At 50.8% G+C, this 21551-nt stretch overlaps 4 protein-coding genes across 7 annotated transcripts in view; 2 read left to right on the top strand and 2 right to left on the bottom strand.

The window, feature by feature from the left end:
- DAAM1 (dishevelled associated activator of morphogenesis 1) overlaps positions 1 to 9435 on the top strand; it is an 82699-nt gene extending 73264 nt beyond the window's left edge. Inside the window, exons 22-26 of one of the 3 annotated variants that reach the window (XM_090141854.1) lie at positions 595 to 702; positions 2710 to 2770; positions 3386 to 3517; positions 5893 to 6063; positions 6518 to 9435. In XM_090141854.1, the coding sequence (XP_089997980.1) occupies positions 595 to 702; positions 2710 to 2770; positions 3386 to 3517; positions 5893 to 6063; positions 6518 to 6727 (682 nt within the window). In that variant the 3' untranslated portion in view covers positions 6728 to 9435. The remainder of the gene's footprint in view (positions 1 to 594; positions 703 to 2709; positions 2771 to 3385; positions 3518 to 5892; positions 6064 to 6517) is intronic. The other 2 variants (XM_090141853.1, XM_031605354.2) reach the window with 2 other exon arrangements.
- An 815-nt stretch (positions 9436 to 10250) lies between these two features.
- On the bottom strand, positions 10251 to 14114 carry GPR135 (G protein-coupled receptor 135). The gene has a single exon (XM_031605356.2). The coding sequence runs from the start codon at positions 14106 to 14108 to the stop codon at positions 12837 to 12839; it is 1272 nt and encodes a 423-aa protein (XP_031461216.2). The 5' UTR covers positions 14109 to 14114; the 3' UTR covers positions 10251 to 12836.
- A 776-nt stretch (positions 14115 to 14890) lies between these two features.
- Positions 14891 to 17136, bottom strand: L3HYPDH (trans-L-3-hydroxyproline dehydratase). Of its 2 annotated transcripts, XM_031605352.2 has the most exons (5): positions 16536 to 17134; positions 16157 to 16326; positions 15887 to 16009; positions 15405 to 15542; positions 14891 to 15277 (listed from the first exon to the last, which is right to left on the bottom strand). In XM_031605352.2, exons 1-5 carry the CDS (start codon positions 17080 to 17082, stop codon positions 15152 to 15154), a joined length of 1104 nt encoding a protein of 367 aa, XP_031461212.1. In that variant the 5' UTR covers positions 17083 to 17134; the 3' UTR covers positions 14891 to 15151. The 2 variants fall into 2 exon arrangements, with proteins under 2 accessions (XP_031461212.1, XP_089997978.1); XM_090141852.1 differs by having other exon boundaries at positions 14891 to 15542; positions 16536 to 17136.
- A 68-nt stretch (positions 17137 to 17204) lies between these two features.
- On the top strand, positions 17205 to 21433 carry JKAMP (JNK1/MAPK8 associated membrane protein). Its single transcript, XM_031605353.2, has 7 exons — positions 17205 to 17332; positions 17450 to 17541; positions 17957 to 18111; positions 19097 to 19303; positions 19941 to 20122; positions 20772 to 20848; positions 21139 to 21433. The coding sequence occupies exons 1-7, from the start codon at positions 17320 to 17322 to the stop codon at positions 21355 to 21357; spliced, it is 945 nt and encodes a 314-aa protein (XP_031461213.1). The 5' UTR covers positions 17205 to 17319; the 3' UTR covers positions 21358 to 21433.
- The last annotated feature ends 118 nt before the right edge of the window (positions 21434 to 21551 follow it).

Here is a 21551-nt window from a genome sequence, read left to right as displayed (position 1 = left end):
TCTTCCTCAGTAGTTTCTATGGGCTTCAGCGTTGCTGGAGGAATTGAGAGGTTGTTAGCACTGCTCCAAGCAAACGGGTGGGTGATAGTGGTCCTATCCCTCCTGCCTGGCACATCCCATGGCACAAGCATCCTGGATCACATAAGGTTTAGAGGGAACTGAGCTGCAGTTAGTATGGAAATGGGTGAGGGCTTTCCTTTCTAGCCTACTCAATGGCAGTCAAGGCTGGTGTGGAAGATCATTCTCCAAGAGCTCTTTTCCCCTTTGAGAAGCCAGAGGAGGGATCTTTAGGCTGGTCTCTGCGGGGAACTCCTGTGCAGCCACCCCAAGCTGAGGCAGCCCTTGTAGTGTTCAGTCACCCTCATTGAGCTTTGTGTGCAGAGAGAGAGGAGCTGGGTCAGATCCCAAACCTGCCCAGCCTTCAGCAGCAGTGGGAGAGATGGTGGAGGAAGGGGTGGTGACATTCAGGCACCTTCAGTGGATCCCTGCTCTGTGATTCAGACAGTAGGCCGTGTCCTTGCAGGAATCCTAAAACAGTTATGAGGGTTGGGATTTCACCAGCACCACAATAACCTCACTGTTCCTTCCTCCTAGGAACATTACTCTGCTGCACTATCTCATCACTATTGTTGAAAAGAAATATCCCAAAGTCCTTCGCCTGCATGAGGAGCTGCGAGACATCCCGCAGGCAGCCAAAGTCAAGTAAGCAGGGATTAGGATGGTGACGTGGGTCTGTGGGGTTGCATCTCCTCTTGCTTCAGCCTGCCTTTCTGCACTGCACCCCCGTAGCCCTGCACCCATGGGGACAGAAGCACAAAGTCGGTGCTGCAGCAAGCATCACCTTGTGGCTTTAAATCCCAGCCCCTGCAGCTAAAGGGTGGTGAGCCTCTGGCTGCAAGGGAGGAGAGCTGCTTACGGCAGCCGTTTCCTGCTGTTATCTCACCGCAGAAGCATTTAATTAATTTCTAATGGTACGTCAAGTAATCTGGTAGGAAGCGGTTGCGGTGTGGCTGCAGATAAAAGGCAGCTCTTTATCTGGGTGCAGCGGGGAGGCTTTGCTGTGTGGGGCACTGGCTCGAGGGGCTTGGTGCCCTCTGGGTCCAGCACTCCTTCTGCCACCAGCATGGAGCTTTTGATGCCTATAATGCGCATGGGGACCCTGCACACTCATGGAGTGGGCTGCTGCAATCTGGAGAGGCCCCATCCAGCAAAGCCCTTAAGCACGTGCTTAGCGTTAAGCACACGAGGAATCTGCTGTTGCTCTGCAAAGCCCTCAAGTATGTGCTTAAGTCCATCTGAAATCAATGGGGCTCTGTTTTGGTCTTAAAGTTGAGCAGGAGCTTATGTGCTCTGCTGCTGTGAGGATCTGAGCCTGTGACAGGGAGTCAGAGATTATACATTTCTGCAAGCAGCACTTGTGTAGCTGAGAGCATTCGCCTAAATAATCTGTGGACATAGAGAGAGCCTTAAAGTGCCCCTTTTTAGAGATGAGACAACAAATGCACGTGGAACTCGCAGGTCTCTTTAAGTTTCTTAAGGGTGGACTCCCTTTAGAAGAAAATGCAAAGCATTTTGGATGGTGAGCATCCTCGCATTTAAAGCACAAAATAATTTTCCATTGCAGGGGTTGAGCTGAACACCTGGGCAGTGAGTGGGTGGCTGCTGTGATACAGGCATTGCTCCTTGCCTGCTGCCTGCAGGCTTCTTTCTCATGCTCTGCAGCTGTTGTACAGATATACGTATGGGAAAGAAAGCGTCTACAGAGAAGCTTTTTTCCCTGAACTTTATCAGTTTTGTGCTAAACTGGACACCACATGTAATGTTTGGGTTCAGTCCAATCTAGAGCAAAACCAGAAAGTTTCTAAATCTCTGGAAAACCCTAAATTCCCCCCAGCCCTGCAGCTGTGAAGGAAAATTGCCGCCTCTGTCAACCCCACCACTACTAATGAACTGCTAGAGCATGGAGCTCCCAGAACTTCATTTTCCCAGACTTAAACCTGCCAGGAACGCTTGCCCCATGACATAGGGAAGGCACCCCTGGAAAAGCATCAAGCCTGTGGTCATCGAGTCTTTGTGAGAAAGCTCTCAATCAGCTCTATGAAGGAAACCCATAAGTGCTCAATCTCGGTGCACTGGGGACTCGAGCCTTGTGTAAACAGCCTCAGCGCCAACCATGATCATTTATTTTTATTTCTCTATATTTGGGTTGCCTCCTCTTAGGAAAGCTTTTCTGTGAAGGAGTGCTGCTCCAGTCCATAGGGTGGGAAGGATGCTTTGTGTGGAATGCACCTCATCGTGGTTCCCCCAGAAACTGTCCACTGTGCAGTGGGACAGTTTCCTTCTGCTGATACAGGGACCTGGGAGCAGGCAAGGACAGCAACCTTACTATCACCAAGAACAGGGATGAGGAGTGCCCCTTTCTCCATCCCACTGCTGCCTGCTCTGGGATTTTTAGCACATTCCCTTTGATTACAAGCACAGAGAAGTGCTCTGCTCTCAAGCAAGCAGCAGCAGCCACTTTCAGATAGGCAACTGCCTTTGTTTAGAGGATGTCGGGACAATTTGCTGTTCAAGACACACCAGCCTGTAAACAGGAGGCAGTGTGTTCAGCACTGGGGTCTGTTCAGTGGAAAAGCAGAGTTGTGTTGGTAGGAGAGCTGGAGAATGTGCTGGAGAAGTTGAAAACTGACATCCTGCCATTTCCAACAGCATGACTGAGCTGGAGAAAGAAATAAACACACTGAGGAGTGGCCTGAGAGCGGTGGAGACTGTAAGTATTATTTAAATCAAATATAGTCCAGCCTAGCTCCCAGCACCAGGGCATCCCTCTGCGGGGATGGAGGCGAGGGACCTCCCAGAAAAGCTGCCTTACTGTATTTCCTGGAGATCTTCTGCTCTTCCTTTCCTGTCCTGTACGTGTGCCTGTCCTCCTAGGGCTGTTGGGGCAGTGTAGCTACTGTATGTTGATTGGGCACATCATGGTTTGTATCTGACACATTAGGAGAAGCTAAGTGTAGTGCCTAAGTGTAGAGCAGGACCTGTAATGTGCTGCGGTGTCTCCTAGGCTGTAAAACCTCAGAGGACAGGGGCTCAGGTTGGGCAGTTCATTTGGAGTGGTAAAGAAGTGCAGGTATCCTTAAGGACTCTCTGTCTTGCTAATTGCTGCTTTCAGCATCTTTCCCAGAGGGTTTGCTTTCAAAAGCATAGTGTGGCCATGATATCATAAAACGGGGTAATCCAAGGTCTCATGCATTGCAGGAGGGAGCAGTGATGCAGTGCAACACTGACATGCGCACACACCTGGCAGCACTGACAGAGACTGATCATGTTTGTGTCCCTCATCAGTCAGGGCCTGACTAGATTTATGTTTTTGTTTTTCCCAAAGGAGCTGGACTTCCAGAAGTCTCAAGTTCAGCAAACAGGAGACAAGTTTGTGTCTGTTGTCAGCCAGTTCATCACACTAGCCAGCTTCAGCTTCTCAGATGTTGAAGATCTTCTGGCAGAAGCAAAAGAACTGGTAAGGTCACCAATGCCCTTGAGATCTGATCTGGGCAGTGTTTCATCCCCTCCTCCAGCCAGCAGAGGAGGAACAACCCTGGCCTTCCCAGAGCACGTGCCATGTGTGCTGACATCTCAAATATCTCCCAAGAGACCACACATATGTGATGTAGAGAGAGTGTCCTGCTGAGACCCTGACATGAGGAAGGCTCTGCACTGCTCCTTGTGGTTTATTCAGAGTGGGTGGGTGGATAGATGGCACCTCCCTGTCTGTCCCTAGGGCTTTATTCCTGCTCCATAACCCAACGTGCCACAGGATCACAGGTCAGGCCAACAAACATGAGATGGTATACAGTACCTTCAGATACCTGTTTGTTGGAAGGGCAAGGTAGGGGCTAGCCTTGGGAGAGTTGTGTCCATCAGGAGGAGATGAGATTGAAGCCAACTTCAGTGCTGCTTAGAGATGCTGCTTAAAGGGCTCAGTTTGCCCAGAGCAGTGCCTTAATGAGTGCTGTGCAGCCACCAACAGCCACTTGACTTCTTGTGTTACCGTCCTCTCTTCCCAAGAGGCTGGCTTAAGTCTGAGCAAATCAGCCATTGACTGACATCTGTGATACCCAAGCACCCTTTGCTTCCCTTCTTTCAGCAAAGGCACATACAGCTGGCTGCCATATCTTGCCAGAATTATCTTCCAGTATTTCCTCTCTGACTCGACTTTCATCTTAAATGAACTGGCAGGGAGATAGTTCAGATCAGAATCAAACACACAGAGGTCCCATCCTTATCTCATAAGCTACCTCTCCCAAGGCTGAAGTTACCGAGTGCCACCACCTCCTTTTCCCTGGTTATACTGATGTCAATCTGACAATGTCCTCCAGTCCATCCACCTGTGCTGGGATATTACAAGTGACCAGTGTCCTCCTGAAGCCATGCCTAAACCTTTGAAACTGTCAGTACTAATCAGGCAGATCTTGCCTGCAGTGAGTACAGTCTGTGAAGACAGATGTGCCCACATCTGGAGGAGCTCTCATTGTAGTCCTCACAACCCATTAAAGCCTACTTTGAAGCAAATGCTTCCCATGGTTATTGGATAGGATAGGCTGGGGAAATGCACAAGCTCTTCAATTTTTAAGCATGTATTCAAATCATGTTACCCTTTTCTCTTAGGAAAGCAGAAACATAATTATCTTATAAACTTCATATCCTGTGGGGAGATAACATTTTTAGTCTTTTCACCCACCTGAATCTCCTGAAAGGTGGCAGAAACATCAGCATCTTAATGAAAATCAACAAGAATAACCTCAGTGTTTTCGATTGATGCAGTGGCACTTTTCAGATCCTCCCCTGCATCCTGAAATGCTAAGTCTCATAAATAAACAAAGAAATAAAAGTGCCCTAAATGTCTTTTGAAGAGGCTGAGACACCCCAGAAAATAAGACTTAATCGTATTGGCAGGCTTTAAAAACGTTCCTCTCACTCCACAGAGCAAAATCAAAGCAACTAATAAATCCTGTGGCTCCTTGGGGACCAGGATCCATCAGCAGAGACTGGGTGTCCTGTCCTGACCTTTGCCACAGCCTTATTGGATTCACTCACACTAATGGTGTGCAAATAGCACAAAAGACCAGAAAACTTCCCATTTTCCTACCCAGTGCTGTGCTTGAGCCTGGGCAGAAACATCTTTTAGAAGTCTCACCAACACATTTGGTTTCAATAGTAGAGCATGTGGCAATGATAAAGAATACCCCAAAAATACTTCAAAGAAAACTTAAAAGTGCGAGTTTCCCTTCCCCTGCCGTGTTTACTATTAGTTTTATGTCTTCAGTCTTCAGTCCCACAATATTTTGCTTCCTTGTTTTTACTACTGCTTGGTTAATGAAGTCGAGCTGGAGGCTGAGCAGAACCAGAGGTGCAAAGGGTTGGTGGGGTGTTTTGGGAGAGGGGGCTTCGGGACCTCTCCTGGAAGGCTTACAGGGCAGCTAATGCTCAGAAAATCAGATGGCAGATGATTTACGTCATGTTTAAGCCAAGGCCTGGCTAGTCAAAGCCCTGCTGTTAACTCTGTTCTCTGCCACGACTGCTCCATCAGGCCTTAGGCTTTCCATTGGGGTCTCACCAGCGTGGTCTCCCCACAGCCTGACAGCCTCCTGTCTGCTGCTACAAAGTTCCACATGAATGTAGCAAAAAACTTTTTCACTTTGAGAGGGTGACAGAGTGCTTGAAGAGGCTGCCCAGATTGCTTATGGGTTGTGGAATCTCCTCTGAAGATGTTCAAGACTCATGTGGATGCTTTCCTTTGGAACCTACTGTAGGGAACCTTCACTAGCAGGGGGTTGGACTGGATGATCTCCAGAGGTTTCTTCCAACCCCTACAATTCTGTGATTCTTTCCCAGTTTTCCAAGGCTGTGAAACACTTTGGAGAAGACACAGACAAAATGCAGCCTGATGAGTTCTTCGGCATCTTCGATCAGTTCCTTCAGGCTGTGACGGAGGCCAAGCAGGAGAACGAGAACATGAGGAGAAGGAAGGAGGAGGAGGAGCGCCGGGCGCGCATGGAGGCCCAGGTAAGAAGGCTTGGGCAGGTCTGCAGCATCTGGCTGGGGACACCTGGTGGCATGAGAAGCGTATGTAGGCCAGTTAGGGTGCTTCTGCAATTAGATCCCCGTCTTTCACTGTTGATTGCTTATTTAACTAATCGCTTAGAGGTTGGTGAGATCTTATATCTAAGATACTGATATATAACTGCATTGGAAAAGAGTTGGGCTTTGCTTTCCCAGCTCTTCTGGTGCTCTCTGGCTGCATCAGCAAATACCCTGAGGCTTCCTAGCCCTAAGGGCTGCTCACCCCACGCCCATCCTGGGGGTGACTTTCTGTGAGTGACCAACACTTCCCAGGGCTGTGGTTCTGTCAGTAACCCTGACCAGCTCTCACTTGCTCAGCGAGGGGCAGGAAGCTGCTGTTGTTCACAATTTGGGGCTATGGGTGCCTACATGACAGTGCGATGTTCCCCTCCACCAGCTGAAGGAGCAGCGGGAACGGGAGCGCAAGGCAAGGAAGGCAAAGGAGAGCGGTGAGGAAGGCGGTGAGTTTGATGACCTTGTCTCAGCCCTGCGCTCAGGTGAGGTCTTTGACAAGGACCTCTCCAAGCTGAAGCGCAACCGCAAGCGCATCGCCAACCAGCTGGCCGACAGTGGCCGTGAGCGGCCCATCACCAAGCTTAACTTCTGAGCAGTGAAACAGAAGGACAACGGCGAAAACCGAGAGTTTCAAAACCCGGTTAGTGGTCTTTTTTTGAAGTGGCTAGGATTTTATTTTTTTTTTCATTATACTGCCTTGTGATTCCAAGCGAAACAGTGGCACGTTCTTTCTCCCCACGGGTGAGCGTGTGTGTATGTGCCATGAGTGTGGCCGGGCCGGGTGGAGCTGTGTGTCCTGTGGGTGCTCGTCCCCTCCCCTCCATCCTCTTGACAAGTGGCTCTCCCAATGCACAAGCACAATGTCATGTCCATGAAGAAAGAGAGGACTTGGGCACAGTGACATGATCCACGTTGGTGACGGAGCGCTGCTCGGCATCGCTCTCCTGACCCCAGGAGCTGCGCAGGGCTGTTTGCTGGAACGCAGAAGAGTAAAGAGGAGAAAACCAAGTGGACTGAACTTGATGCGTTCTTTTCGTTGTCGTGGTTTTTCCCCGAACTTGCACTTGTGTGCTGGTCCCCGAGCTCGGTGCCACAAGCACTCCCGGCGATGCTCTTCTTCCAATTGTTTTTGGGAAATGCTCTTTTTTTCCTCTTGCCTTGCTAAGGGAAGAGTTTACCCGAGTGTGCTTCTTGCTCACGTGGCACCCAGACGTATTTATACTTTTATACTGCTTCCTGGCCCAAGGCGACGGGAAGGGTCAGTTCTCGGAGGCAACGAAGGGCATAAACTTTCATGTTGTAATTTTTATTCTCGCTTTCTGTTCAATGGGACAAACTGTATCCTCCGTAGATGTCGGTCAGGACAGAAGGTCACTCGGTGTGCAGCAGGGCCAGGGCCAAACCTGCACCCACCTTCTTGTCCGGTTTGGGTTTGTTGTTTTTTCTTTTAATGGGCACGCAGAAGCAACGACGCCACGAAGTGCTGTCTGTTAGCAATGCTTTGCTGTTCTACTACGTCCTTGCCAATTTGTAAGCAGAACTACCTGTAAAATGTCGGTCCAGAAAAAAAAAAAAAAAAAGAAAAAAAAGAAAAAAAGAAAAAAAAGAAAAAAAAATAAAAAGAATTCAAAGCTCTCAGGGAGTAATAATTTAAAGGTTTAGAAAATTAAAAAAAAATTGGAGAATAAAAAGTAAACACGTTAACATTTCTATTCTTAAATTATGCTGAGTATATAGAGGACTGTTACTTTTTGCTCTTATTTATTTGTGGTATGTTTTTTAAGGAAACGAGACGAAACCTTTTGATACCACCGATACCTTTGTGATCTTTTGTTTGTTCGTTTGTTCTTTTTCCTGTGGAGAGATGAGTTTGTCCCTGTTGCACTACATACGAACACTATTTGAACTAAGGTTGGTTTTTTGTTTTTTTTTTTGGTTTTTTTTTTTTTCGGTCAGATTAATTGGTATTGCTGATGGGGTGTGGGATGTCAGTTAACGATATGTACTGTATAGCAAAAGTGCTGTTTGAACTGATTTGTATAAAGATATGGTTCTAAGCACCTGAAGGCCGCCGGGTCTGCGTGCTGTGTGAAAGCTGTGAAATATCACTCTGAACGGAGTCGTCAAGAGCTGTGGTTTTACCATTTTGTTCTTTTCTTCATTGCAACTTTGGACGCACTGTAGATTAAAAAAAAAAAAAAAAAAAAAAAGACAAAAAAAAAAAGACTTTCCGAGTAGCATAAAGCAGGTAAGCGCCAAATGAGAGCCCAGCACCTCGTATCCAAGCAGCTGTGCGACCTGCGGGTTCTGTTCATAGGTGGAGTTGAGCACTTTGCTTTCAGAAGGAGAGGGAAATAAAGACAAAAAGGTAATGCTAATACTATTCCTTAACTAAAGTGCCTCTGTTTATATTTTTTATTTATGGCTGAAAAAAAAAAAAGAAAAGCAAACAATGGGGCTGATAAAATTGAGGGAACGGACTTCGGGGGGGGGTGGGATTTAAAAAATAAAAGCAAAAAGATAAAAAAGGTCAAAAATAGAAACCTATGGCCTCTGATGGTTTAAGGAATGGTTGCTCACGTCAGATCTGCACGGTGGATGGATGGGAAGGGGCGGCTGCCTGCAGGGCCCCAGTGCCACATCAGGACAGATCCTGACAGATTCCCTCCTGCCTTCCCAGACCTGGTTTTTGTTGTTTGGTTTTATGGCAGCCTTGTGGTTGGGCTGAGTTTTTGCCATGTCTTTGTTTTTCTTTTCCCCCCCACCAAAAAAGAACAGAAGATGTCTATATAAATAACTGCAAAGGCTGCGTGCAGGTAATTCCATGTGCCATTGTCAAAAACTACTTTTAGATCGGTGCTGGTGTAAGTAGCCACTCTTTTCTCTTGGGTGTGTATTTTAAAGACAGTTTGGTTTGGTTTGTTTTTTTTTAATAATGCCAAAAAAGGGGGGAAAAAAAAATCGTAACAATTTGTAAACTGAAGTATATGTCTTGGACTTTATTAGCTTCGTAGTGACCAAGGTAGTGTGTTAGGTGCAAGAATGTTATTAGTCGTAGCTAGCAGGAAATGCTGTGTAATGTCATGAGACTGTACATTTTCTAAGATGGCAACATGCAATAAAGAAAAGCGATTCCGGTGAGTGTGCAGCACGGAGCCACGAGTCATTGTGCAAAGCAGCACACACAGCAGCCACTGCTGGCGGGAGGAAAATGGGATATTTGGGATTTGGGGGCTAAACGGGCACCTTTCTGCCTTGTGCTGAGACGTACAGCATCCTCTAGGCTTGGAGCAGCCTGAAATGGGACACTTTAATTTCCTCTGATGCAGTGGAAGAGGGATAATTTTAATTCTATCCATCATCATAGAATCAAACAGCCACGAGCAGTGATGTATTCTGTGCATGGCTGTGTTGGGGATCCAGAGAAATGCGACCTGGTTACTCCAGTGCTTTTCCTCCAGTGTTGTGTCACTGAGTCAGCTAAGCAAATTCCACCTGGGTGTTCAGGAATGGCTGGTGAAGGATTGAAGAGAAATCTATTGAGTGCTTTTGTGCCCTCACACTGAGGGGTTTTAACCTGTAGAACTGAGCTGAGGATTCTGCTTCTCATAGCCCTGTGTACAGGAGCAGTGATGGGACATGGTTAGAGGGCATGGGTGATGGGTTGATAGTTAGACTTGATGGATATTTAGTGGTCTTTCCCAACCTTTATGATTCTATGACTCTCACCCTGCTGCCTTAACCAAGGCTTGCTTCAGCCCTTCTAAGAAACAGGAATATGCCCACAGTGCTGGACATCCCCCCTCCTGGTCTGCACTCAGCAAGCTGAGCATCGTCTCCCCAAATCACACTTTTGTCACAGCACTGTCTGGGTGCACCTGGCTGCAGCTCCCTGCTTTCCCATGGTTTATAAAAGCAACAGGATCATAAAATTCAGCGTCCTCAGTATTTGGAAGTCACTCCCCAATGTTTTGTGGGTTTCTGCCAATGTCTGGAGGAATCCAGTGCCAGGCAGAGCTCTTGATCTCATGATCTCATGAGCAGAAGCTTTTCGCTGCTTGTTAGCAGAAGGGCTGTGCTAGCTGCTCAGATCTCTGCTGGCATCTGCTGGAGCCACACACTAACACCAGTGTGAAAGTGGAGATGTCGGATCTTGCACCCGTTCTGCTGATCGTTGTCAACTATTGCATCCCATCAGGCTGCCACTTAGAAACGAATCATTTGTAGTTTGTAAATTGTACAGAAGCAGTCACTTTGAACCAAGCCTTCACCTGGGTATTAGGGAGGGATGAGTGTAATGACTTAAATGAATGTGATATAGCAAAACTGCCAGACTCTATCTGGAACAATACCTTTAGAAACACTCCTCGCTCCTGAAGACTTAATGCTTCCCTTCTAAGAAATAACTCATAAGCTGTATCAGCAGCTCATATAGCATTGCCAAATAGCATGGCTCTCTTAGAGCATAACTGTGCAGGAACTGCACATGGCCAAATCCCTTTGCTACAGCCCAGCAAAGGGAGATCAGAGCGTGGCTGAGAGCTTCCACTGCACCGCTGCTGAGAGGCAGTGACCCACAGCCCAGCTGGGAGCCAGTGGCACGCTCTGAAAGGCAGCCTGCAAGCTTGGCGTGTGCCTTCTGTGTTCCTCTTGCTGTCTGCTGTTTGTGGTTTAAGACACTTCGCCCTTTATTTGTGTTTTGTAAAGCACGCTTTGAAAAAGGGGGCAGTTAGAGGCATGTAGTTGAGTGGCTGGCACAGAGCAGGTCCTGCTCTAGCAAAGCTGCAGCAGGTTCACTGCAGAAAAGGTCTGGTCAAGAATCTTCCCTTGCTGCATGCCAAGTTAGTGTTTAACAGAAGAGAGCTGTTTGGGAAGCTCAAAGAGCACAGCCAGCTGCCTCTATTCAGCTCTGTGCATTCTTAATGCTCAGCCACTTGCAAGTACTTGTTAAAAACAAGTGGAGATCGGTGCTGGAAGAGGCTGGGGAGGTGGCTGGGATCACCTTTTGCAGGGCTTTTACCAGTGAGATCAGTGCAGCTGGAACACTGAATGACACCTAAGGTTGATGACTATGGAGTTGGGACAGATTTCCTGATAGCCTTTAAGGGTCCCTTCCAGCTCAAACAATTATATGATTCTATCCGCGGGTCACATCTTTTCCTTCAGGACTTCAGGAGCATCACAGAATTACAGTAATTTTTACAGTATGAAAAATGGCTGCATTCAAATTTCACAGTCAGGTCACTCTTCATAGAATGACAGACTGATAGCATCATTAAGGCTGGGAAAGGCTGCTACAATCATCCTGTCCAACCACTGACTTCGCAACTTCACAATGTTCAGGTCTCTGTGACCATTCCATGGCAATTTTTTTTTTACAGAAGTTCTCAAGGCTGTGCTGAGAATAATGCCAGGCTGAGACGCTGTCATCTCCTGCATAAAAGATAATTTATTTCTTGTCTCACTGCAGAATAATGACGGTACGTTCACTTGAGTCACAATCAGGTGAAAAAGCCGTAGAACAGTAGCACTATATTTCTGAAGACCATACAAGAAAAATACTGCCTGCCTCTCACATTTAATTGAAGACAATCTCTGAGTTTGAATACTGATTAAGGCGTTAGGACTCTGAGCCTGTGGGCAAAAATATCACACAGATAAACTCATATGAATTTGCACTTTGCAACAGCACTTCCATTTCCTGCGTTGTGAAGGTGTTACCTTCATTTTATCCAGTGGCAAACAAACAGCTAGTTTTTGAATATCACATTCAGTAACAGATTCTTGCCACAGATACAGTGCTATCTGTTCTATGCATATGCACATCTTCACATGCTTAAGCACAGCAAGCACACATGGCACTGCTGTGCCTCCTTTCAGACGCTCACCACTCCTGCATGGCTCCTCTAAGCACAGTTAAATCATTGGAGAAGTGAGACACATCTGCCGAGCTCAGAGTACACCTTGTGCCCATGTAATACAATACACCCACTCCTTTTCCTCTGCCTGCAGAACTCTCAGTTTCCCACACTCACAGTATTTTATACTGACTGTACCCATAAATAAAAGGCTGCTGAAATTCTGACATATTTCATCTTCCTTTCCCTCCCTCCCAGCACCACACATCTTCCTTCTCCGCAGGCATCTGTCACAACAATCACTGCTTTGTTTCACTTAGAAATTTAAATAATCACCTTCACAAATCACTTTTTAGCCTGTCCCAAACCCTAAGACATTCTGCACTGCCACATACAATGGGTTAAAGCAACATTTTCCTGCCGTGATGCAGTTTTCACAGTGTGGTGTTCCCTCAGCGTGCTCCAGCTGCCAGTGCTCAGCTCTCGCTGGCTATATGTTGGCACTGAGCAAACAGCTCACACAGTTTCAGGCTGTGTGTTTGCCCCGCAGCTCCTGTTGGGCGATTTCTGCAGGACTGGAGCAATCTCTCACGCAGTCAAACTCTTGATGCTCAGCGGCCGTCACCACTGCACCAAGCCTGATGGAAGGGGCACATCCTTTCCCTGGCACCTCTCTCTGCTCGCAGAGCAGACTGCCGAATCAGAGCTTGCATGATGGAGAAGAAATCACACTATGGCTCATGCAGGCCCATCTCCCTGATTTCCAAGAGATCCGCGGCTACCGCCAGTTCCTCAGGGAGACGGCCCCAGGGCCCGATGCTTCCATCCCGGCCCTCAACCCCATCAGAGGCTGGTGTTGACGGTGTCAACTCTGCCCTGCAAAGCGGCCTCAGAGACGGCGTCAGGCTGCCCATCCCGACAGAAGAGCACGGCCGGGTTCTTGCAGGCCCACATGGCCACCTCTCCTCCATTCGCCGGGCTGGATGAGGACGGGGCGCTCCCCGGGGGCCCGCCGTGCCGGTTGACGTAGCGCTCCCGCACGCGCTCGGCACGACTGCGGGGCTCCGGCCGGCGGCCCGGGGCCGAGAGGTAGGCGGCCACGTTGTTCCTAGTCCTGTAGCCGCCCTCGCGGCTGCGTCGCAGCAGCACGGAGATGTTGGGGTTGCGGGCGGCGTAGATGAGCGGGTTGATGGCCCCGTTGGCCCAGGCCATTCCGCTGGCCACCGCGTCCATGGTGGGCGAGAAGGGCAGGCGGCCGGCGGCGGCTGCCAGCCCCAGGATGCAGTAAGGTCCCCAGCAGCAGATGATGGAGACGATCATGATGAGGACGGTGGTGGCCGTGCGCATCTCGCCGTAGGCACGCAGCAGGTTCCCGTAGGTGGCCAGGGGCCTCACGCGGCTCTCGGCCAGCCGCACCGCCCGGCAGATGTTGTAGTGGCAGAAGCACATGAGGGCGAAGGGCAGGAGGTAGCAGAGCACGATGAGCGCCGCGCCGTACGGCGGGCCCAGGCGCGACGAGCCCCACGGCAGCACGTAGACGCAGCGGTACGCGCCGTGCCGCGCCTCCCGCCGCCCTTCGCCCGCCAGCCCGTACCACGGCCCGGCCAGGCCCAGCGCCGCCAGCCACACGGCGGCCAGCAGCTGCGCGGCGCGGCGGCGGCCCATCTTGTGGCGGGGCTGGCGAACGATGGCGCAGTAGCGGTCGAAGGAGAGCAGGGCCATGGTGAGGGTGGCGGCGATGCCCAGCCCGGCGTGCAGCGCGGCGCTGGCCAGGCACAGGCGATGGCCGAAGAGCCACGCGCCGGGCGGGCGGCCCAGCAGGCTGACGAAGGCGAGGGGCAGGCAGAGCAGCGCGCCCAGCAGCTCCGACAGCGACAGCGACAGCACGAAGGCGTTGGTGACCGTGCGGAGCTGCCGGTGCCGGGCGATCACCAGCACCACCGCGCCGTTGCCCAGCGCCGACAGCGCGAAGATGAGCAGCAGAGCCAGCGCCTGCGAAGCCAGAGCCGCCGCCGACCAGCCCGGCCCCGCCGCCGCCGCCGCCGCGCCGCTCTCGTTGCCGCCGCCGCCGCCGCCGCCGGAGAGGTTTCCCGGCACGGCCGCCGCCGGCTCCATGCGCAACCCCACCGCCCGGCCAGCGCCGCGCCCGCCCCGCGCTGCCGCCGCTGACGTCGCCCCGCCGCCGTCGCCCAGGGAACCGCCCCGCCGCCCCCACCACCGCACGGGGCGGGAACAGCCGCGGCGCGCTGCCCCTCGGCGCCTGGCGCCTCTGCGCGGGGTCCGCTCTGGCCGCGTGTCGCCTTTCTGCTCGCGGAGGTTCTGTCGCGACCTCTCCTCCCTCACAGCCCCGTTCTCCTCACAGACCCCGTCCCCTCGCAGATCCTCACGGCTCTTTCCTTGCATCACCTCTCTCCTCCACCAGAACAGCCTCCTTCCCCCGTCCCCTCACATCCTCACCACCTCGTGCCCCACCTCACCGACCCTTACTGTGAAAGAGCTTTCCCTTAAACCCAGTCTAAATCACCCCTTTGTAGTGGGAAGCCATTTCCCCTCGTCCGCTGTCAAACTGGCTGATTCTTCAGGAACTTCTGTGCCTCCCCCATTGCTCCCTGCAGGAACCACCCCGAGAAAAGCGTTCTCAAAACACTCTCACAAGGCAAATTCCACGAGTGCCCCCAATAACCGAACGCTGTTTTGTCCAGAGGCACAGGGGAAACCACAGGCCCTGAGCTCCGCGCTGCTGCTTGAGCAGAATCACAAGTAAATGTGTTTGCAATCAAAGGTCAGAGTGGTTCCAACCTTCCAGTTCGGTTAGTGCTGCTGGAAGTTAACCCAAAGTTAGCCCACGGTCTGAGAGGAGCAAGAGGAGGGTCTGGGTGAAAACAAGAGGACAGCAGTGTTTTCAGCTGGCATTTAATAGGAATCGGAACAATCTGAAAATGTAAATAAGGCACAGAAATTTGAAGACAGATCTCCTAAGCGAGCTCCCAGCAAGCACCACAGAGGAGCACCTGTCATCCTGAAGCACAGCAGTAGCAGTTATGGCAGCAGCCAAGGTCGGTCCTGCTGCTCTGCACACTGCGCCGGGCCACGGGGAGAAGCAGAGCAGTGCATGGGCAGGAGAAGCATCAGTGAGTGACACAGTGCAGTGCCTCGGGTCACTTGAAGGAGAAGCCGTGCTTCAGCGGGTCCTCCTCTTCCACAGTGAAGGTGGCCGTGCCGGTGTAAAAGGCTTCCCCTGAGACTTCCACCACAACGGCGTTGTAGTCCCCGAATCTGGCTTCCTGCAGAGGGGTTTGGATCAGGACAGAGCTGATGGGACATTCTCCACCCCCAGCCGCAATAAGCGATGCATGAGGCTTGTGGGAAAGCAAGAACACTTCCCCAGCACTCCTCAACAGCTCCACTTGCCTTCACTGCCTTCCCCGTGAACAAGGACCCTGTGGTGCTGCTCCGAAAGGTTCTGCTCTGGTTCAGCTGGATGAGTCCCTTATGGTACTGCAGGGCAATGCGAGCTGTCACGCCAGAGCCTGTTGGACTTCGGTCCACCTACAGTCAGAAGAGAACACGAGCCAGCATGTATTCTGGTTTTAAACAGAAATGAATATTGCTCCCCTGTATTCTCCCTGTGTGGGAGAAGTGCCCCTAGCCCACAGGTTTGGACAGCATCAGGATACATCCCAAATGGAAAGATAAAGTAGAATCATGGAATTATTTCGGTTGGAAAAGACCTGTAAGATCAAGCCCAGCGTATAAACAGGTTTGAGGTATGAAAGGAAAAAGGTGGTCCGGCTCCTGTGTGGAGCCAGGGCTTGGACTCAGTGCTCCTTATGGGTCCCCTCCAACTCAGGCCATTGGGTGATTCCAGGATTTCAGAACAGCCCATTCTATACCTGTTCATCTGCAAACACACAGATGTTGGTGGTGGGCTCCTCGCTGAAGGCATCCTTCCCATCTGTCAGAATGGTGCCATAGATGAAAGCCAGGTCTTCGCTCTCAGGGTGATGCAGCTTGAACTGGGAGGGCACACCAAGGGTTCGGGACAGGCTCAGCACTTGGGCCACCAGCAGCAACCGCAGTACGTTCAGCATGGGGATCTGAGCGCTGTGGGTGATAAAGGGCCTCCGTCGCCATCGCCCTGAAGGGAAGGCATGGGGCCATACCTGCTCCTTCACTGCCTCCGTCACCGCGCTGGCTGCGCTAACGAGGTCTCTGGTCTTTGAGGAGCACACGTCGAGGCCCAGCTGCTCCGCGCTGAGAAAGGCATAGAAAGTGCCACCGTAGCTGATGTCAACCACCACCCTGCCGCGACCTGGGACATCGATGGCCACGTCTGAGTGGGGAAGCAGAGGGCGGTGAGGATGGATCACAGTACGGAGCTGACAGAAGCCACGAGCTCCACAAGCACTCCCATACCCCAGCACCCGACGCTTCATGCCATATCCTTCTCCTGAGAGATACGGGAGCTGGGGAGAGCTCTGCCCAGCACCCGGCGCACCCCCCCAGCCCCACAGAACGCGCTACCAGCAGCTCGGGCCCCACCGGTGGCAGCGGCGAAGGCGGGCACGCTGTGGAAGCGGACGGGGTTACCGCTGTGACAGCCATCCCAGGGCACGAAGGCGGTGACGGGGCCGCAAGGGCAGCGCAGGCGCACGGCGGTCTCTGGGCGCTGCGGGGCTGCCACCAACCCGAAGTCGAGGGCGAAGCGGCCGAGGGCCAGCACGGCGTGGCCGCACATGGCGCTGTAGCCGGAGCCGTGCAGGAAGAGCACCGCCAGGTCGGCTCCGTCGGCGGCCGCCCCGCCGCGCACCACCACGGCCCCGTACATGCCGCCGTGGCCCCGCGGCTCGTGCATCAGCGCCCGCCGCACGTGGTCCTGCGTGGCCGCCATGTGCCGCCGCAGCGCCAGCAGCGACAGCCCGGCTGCCGCCGCTTCTTCCATCGCCTCCAACCGCGGGATGACGCGCAGCGGTTCGCCGCCCGTGTGCATCTCCACGGTGTGCAGCGCCGGCTCTGTGAGCGAGCGGGGCGGCAGCCGCCGGCCCTCGCCGTCGCCGTCACCGCAACCAGCCGCCGCGGCCGCCGCCATCTCCCGCGTCCTGGCAGGGCGGGGACAGCGCGGGACGCGCGCCTGCAGGCCGCGCCCACCGGGAGGAGCGCCCCGCCCCCTGCGGGTAGCCGCGCCCGTGGACTCCAAGCCCCGCCCACCGTGTGAGGCCCCGCCCACCAGGCGGAGCGTACCGCCCAATGGCGGTGAGGTTTGTCCGGAAGCGGAAGTGAAATAAGCGGAAGCGGCTCGCTGGGGCTGTGTTGCCTGGATACCGGGATGATCCGCTCCGGTAGGCCGCGGGATCGGGATCGGGATCGGGGTTGGGGTCGGGGTCGGGGTCGGGGTCGGGCATGGCGGTGAGGTCGGGCCGGAGTGCCGCGGTAACGGGGCTGCTCTCTCCCCGCAGCTGTTGACATCCAGCCCGCCTGCCTGGGGCTGTACTGCGGCAGGGTCGTCTTGGCCGTCAACGGCTCTCTGGAGGTCTACGGGGACTGCGGGGTGAGTCCTGCGGGGCGGCTGGCCCCGCGCAGGCCGTGCTCTCATCCCGTGTTTTGTGCATCCGGAAGTGAGGGATGGGGAGAGCACAGCGAGAGCCAGCTGATGGATTGCTGGGGTTGCTGTCTTATCTCTTTAAAAATATGGTAAACTTGCCGTCCTGTTAATATTAAAGCTTTGTGTTTTTTTCCTTATATACAGCCCAAATCTCATTTCTTCTGATTTAAAACCATTTCCCCTTGTCCTAGCACAGCAGGCTCTGTGCCCTTCTTTTTTACCTCCTCCCTTTAGATACTGAAGGGCCGCTATTGGGACTCCCTGGAGCCTTCTCTTCTCCAGGCTGAACAGCCCGAATGGTTTGCAAAGGGTTCCTAGTGGAACACAGCAGCTCTCTCAATCCATCACGTGCTTTCTGTAGGTGTGCCCCAGAGGCCAACGAACTGACGACAACAAAATCTGCCGGGAGTGCGTGGGATCCCCGGACCGCTATGACTGGCTGTACCTGGGCTTCATGGCCATGCTGCCCCTCGTTCTGCACTGGTTCTTTATTGAGTGGTATTCGGGCAAAAAGAGGTCAGTGTACCCTTCCTTCAGTTATGTTCCTTCAAAAGAAAATGTTGTAACCATGAGCATGATGGACTGAGCAGTCCTGCAGAGCACCTGCTGGTTGAGCCGATGCAGTAGCGCAGGGCAGTTGGATGGGGTTTTTATTTCTCAGAGAGACCTGGGTCCTCCTTGCCTGTATCAGCTCTCAGATGCGCTGTTATCACTCCTGCTTTCTTTGAAATGGCAGCAATGTGAGCGCTGTTAGTCCTCCTCTGATGGGGTGTTTGTGCCTGTGCTGTATTTACTTGTGAGCGTCTCAGGGCTCAGCACAAAGAAGTTGTGCTGTTCCAGCAGGAAGTAGTTCAGCTTTATGAAGTACTGGATGCAATGAGGAAAGCAGTGATTTATTTTGACCATAGATATTTGCTTTTTATGCTTCCAATTGGAAGCAACTGCCTGTGCATTCCTGGAAGGCAACTCTAGCTTGCAGCATTCCTGCATCAGATTGCATACCTAAGAGAATGCTTCTTGTGATGGTTTGATACTATTTTCACAGAATCACAGAATCGTAGGGGGTTGGAAGGGACCTCCAGAGATCATTGAGTCCAACCCCCCCCTGCAAAAGCAGGTTCCCTACACCAGGTTGCACAAGTAGGTGTCCAGGCAGGTCTTGAGTATCTCCGGAGAAGGAGACTCCACAACTTCCCCGGGCAGCCTGTTCCAGTGTTCCATTTTATTCTGCCCACATTAAAACAAGCGTTCATTTTAGAAGCTGGAGTGATTTCCAGTTATTTTACATACTAAGGCATCCAAGATAAGGAAAATGGATTTTCTCATTCAGCTTAAAATACTTAATATTTTTAAATTATTTATTTATACAGCTTTGTCCTATCCTTGGTCACAGAATCATAACTGCAGAAGGTTTTGTCCTCTTTGGACTTATGCTTCACAGTAGCATTTAGATTTACTTTAGTGGTCACACAGCAGTAGTAAATGTCTTCCTCTTCTGCAGTTCCAGTGCACTGTTGCAGCACATCACTGCCTTGTTTGAGTGCAGCATTGCAGCAATTGTTACTCTGCTAGTGAGTGATCCCGCTGGCTCTCTGCACATCCGTTCCTGCAAGGTGAAGAAGCTTTCAGACTGGTATACGATGCTCTACAACCCAAGTCCTGATTACATCACTACAGTGCACTGCACTCATGAAGCAGTCTATCCCCTGTGAGTATAAATGCTTCTGTACTCAGAGCTGTTACTTCCTTCTGTACGTTTGTTTCTGTCAGTGCCTCTTCTCAAAGCTGTAGGACATGTTCCTTTATACCTAGCTTGGACCCATGGGTATCAAATCCCCTCAAGTCTTTTCATGTTCTGAGCTGTTCTTTGTGTCAAACACGTAACACCTAATGACTTTTTCTGAATTGGTGAGGATACAGTCTCTGTTCCTGTTTTTTCCTCTTGCTGCATCCTCAGCATGCAGTGGGGAAACTTGACAGAGAAGTATTCCAGAGAGCAGTTTGTGATCAGCTTCCTTCTTGACACCTAAGAATCACAGAATTTTAGGGGTTGGAAGGGACCTCCAGAGATCATTGAGTCCAGCCTCCCTGTGAAGCAGGACAGAATCACTAAGAAGGTGGCATATTCTAGGATATTCCTTTATAAAGCATGTAAGACTTCCTTTTTTATTCTCATTTGCTGAATCTTGACTATTTTCTGTAGGAAAAAACTCTATTGTTCTGTGTCTCTATATCCCTCTCCTGACAACTGTACATTACAGCTGACACCAAACCTCCTTGTTCTCAGCTGAGTCTGCAGCACAAGCAAGACTGCATATTTTAAGGAATTTCTCTCTTATTTGCAGGTACACGATTGTGTTTATATATTATGCCTTCTGCCTGGTGCTAATGATGCTTCTTCGACCTTTTCTGGTTAAAAAAATTGCCTGTGGATTAGGAAAAGCTGATCGATTTAAAAGTATTTATGCGGCACTTTACTTCTTCCCAGTCCTCACCGTGCTCCAGGCAGTTGGAGGAGGCCTGCTCTGTGAGTTCTCTCCTATTAACACTAAGAAACCTACCAATAAGCACACTAACATGATGCATGGCAGAGAGGGGAGGAACATGATACTTTTTGCTTCACAAATGAGGATATTGCTTAAGGTTTTTGTTGTTTATGAGAACTGTCACATGAATGAGTTGTCCCAGAAATGGTTTGCCTTCTGCCTGTGCTGCTAGAGACTGTCCCTTTATCAAAACAGACATAGAGTGGGGTGCAAGAGGAAGTTAATTCGGAGTGAGGGCACAGCTGATTTCATAATTGGATTTAAGTGTAAGTAAGTTTGTGGTGCTCAGCTCCACACTGGTTTAGCTCCAAGCACACTTCTCACAAGGAGGGGATGGCGTAACAAAATCCCCGCTTAGCCTGACTGCTTTTCTCTTTACCTTCCTTTCCCAGTTAGTGATTTATGTGTACAGTAATTTCACCTAGAAATCTTAGTGTCTTCTGCATTTGACAAAAGTAAAATTTGAAAACCTTGGGTGCAAGCACCGAATAGTTGTGCATGGCTGATCTCTTTGCTGTAGGTGTTGGAGGTGATGGTAGTAGGTGAGCACCCTTGGTAATGTGGAAGAATCTCTGCTGAAATGTATAACATTGCATTTTTTCCTACTAACTGGTTACTGCTTGCCTTTAGATTATGCCTTTCCATACATCATACTGGTGTTGTCTCTGGTTACGTTGGCTGTGTACTTGTCTGCTTCTGAAGTGGAGGTAGGTAAATTTGTTTGCTATATTGAAACTCATCATAAAATGCTTGAAGGAATTAAGGACTACTGTCTCTTGGATTTTCTCAGCAGTGTGTTTATAAGCTTCTTCCTTTGACTTCTCTTAGCTGGAAGAGGTTACTATGAGAGTTCCCTCTTGTGGTGTACTGAGAAACTGCTATGTGCTGGAAGGCCTTAAATCCAGAAGGCCTCATGCAGTGTCTCTGTGTATGACCTGTGATGTATCTTAAATATCAGGTACAACATGCTAACAGAATATTGTCTATATTTTGCCAGTCTTTCAAGGATCTTCTTGTCAGGAAGAAAAGGCTTGTTGTCCTCTTCAGCCACTGGTTGCTTCATGCCTATGGAATCATCTCCATTCCCAAACTGGACAAGCTTGAGCAGGATCTCCCATTGCTTGCCTTGGTACCTGCACCTGCCATCTTCTACTTGATGACAGCAAAGTACACTGAGCCATCACGCATACTCTCAGAAGGTGGAAATGGACATTAAAGGACGTTAAAAGGGTTTTGTGCCAACAGTGCTGTCCAAATGATCTGGATTAAACAGGTTGAGTGCTTGTTATGCATTTGAAAGCTTCTGTTTTAAAAGAAGTTATCTGTGTATAGGGTTTACAGGTGAGACATTTCTGAATAAGACTGTAGTATTAAAAACCTTTGCTTCTGTGAAGAAGACAATATCTAGTA

Source organism: Phasianus colchicus, chromosome 5 (genome assembly GCF_987193195.1).
Source record: "Phasianus colchicus chromosome 5, bPhaCol1.hap1.1, whole genome shotgun sequence".
NCBI lineage: Eukaryota > Metazoa > Chordata > Aves > Galliformes > Phasianidae > Phasianus > Phasianus colchicus.
This window is presented reverse-complemented; position numbering and strand designations above follow the sequence as displayed.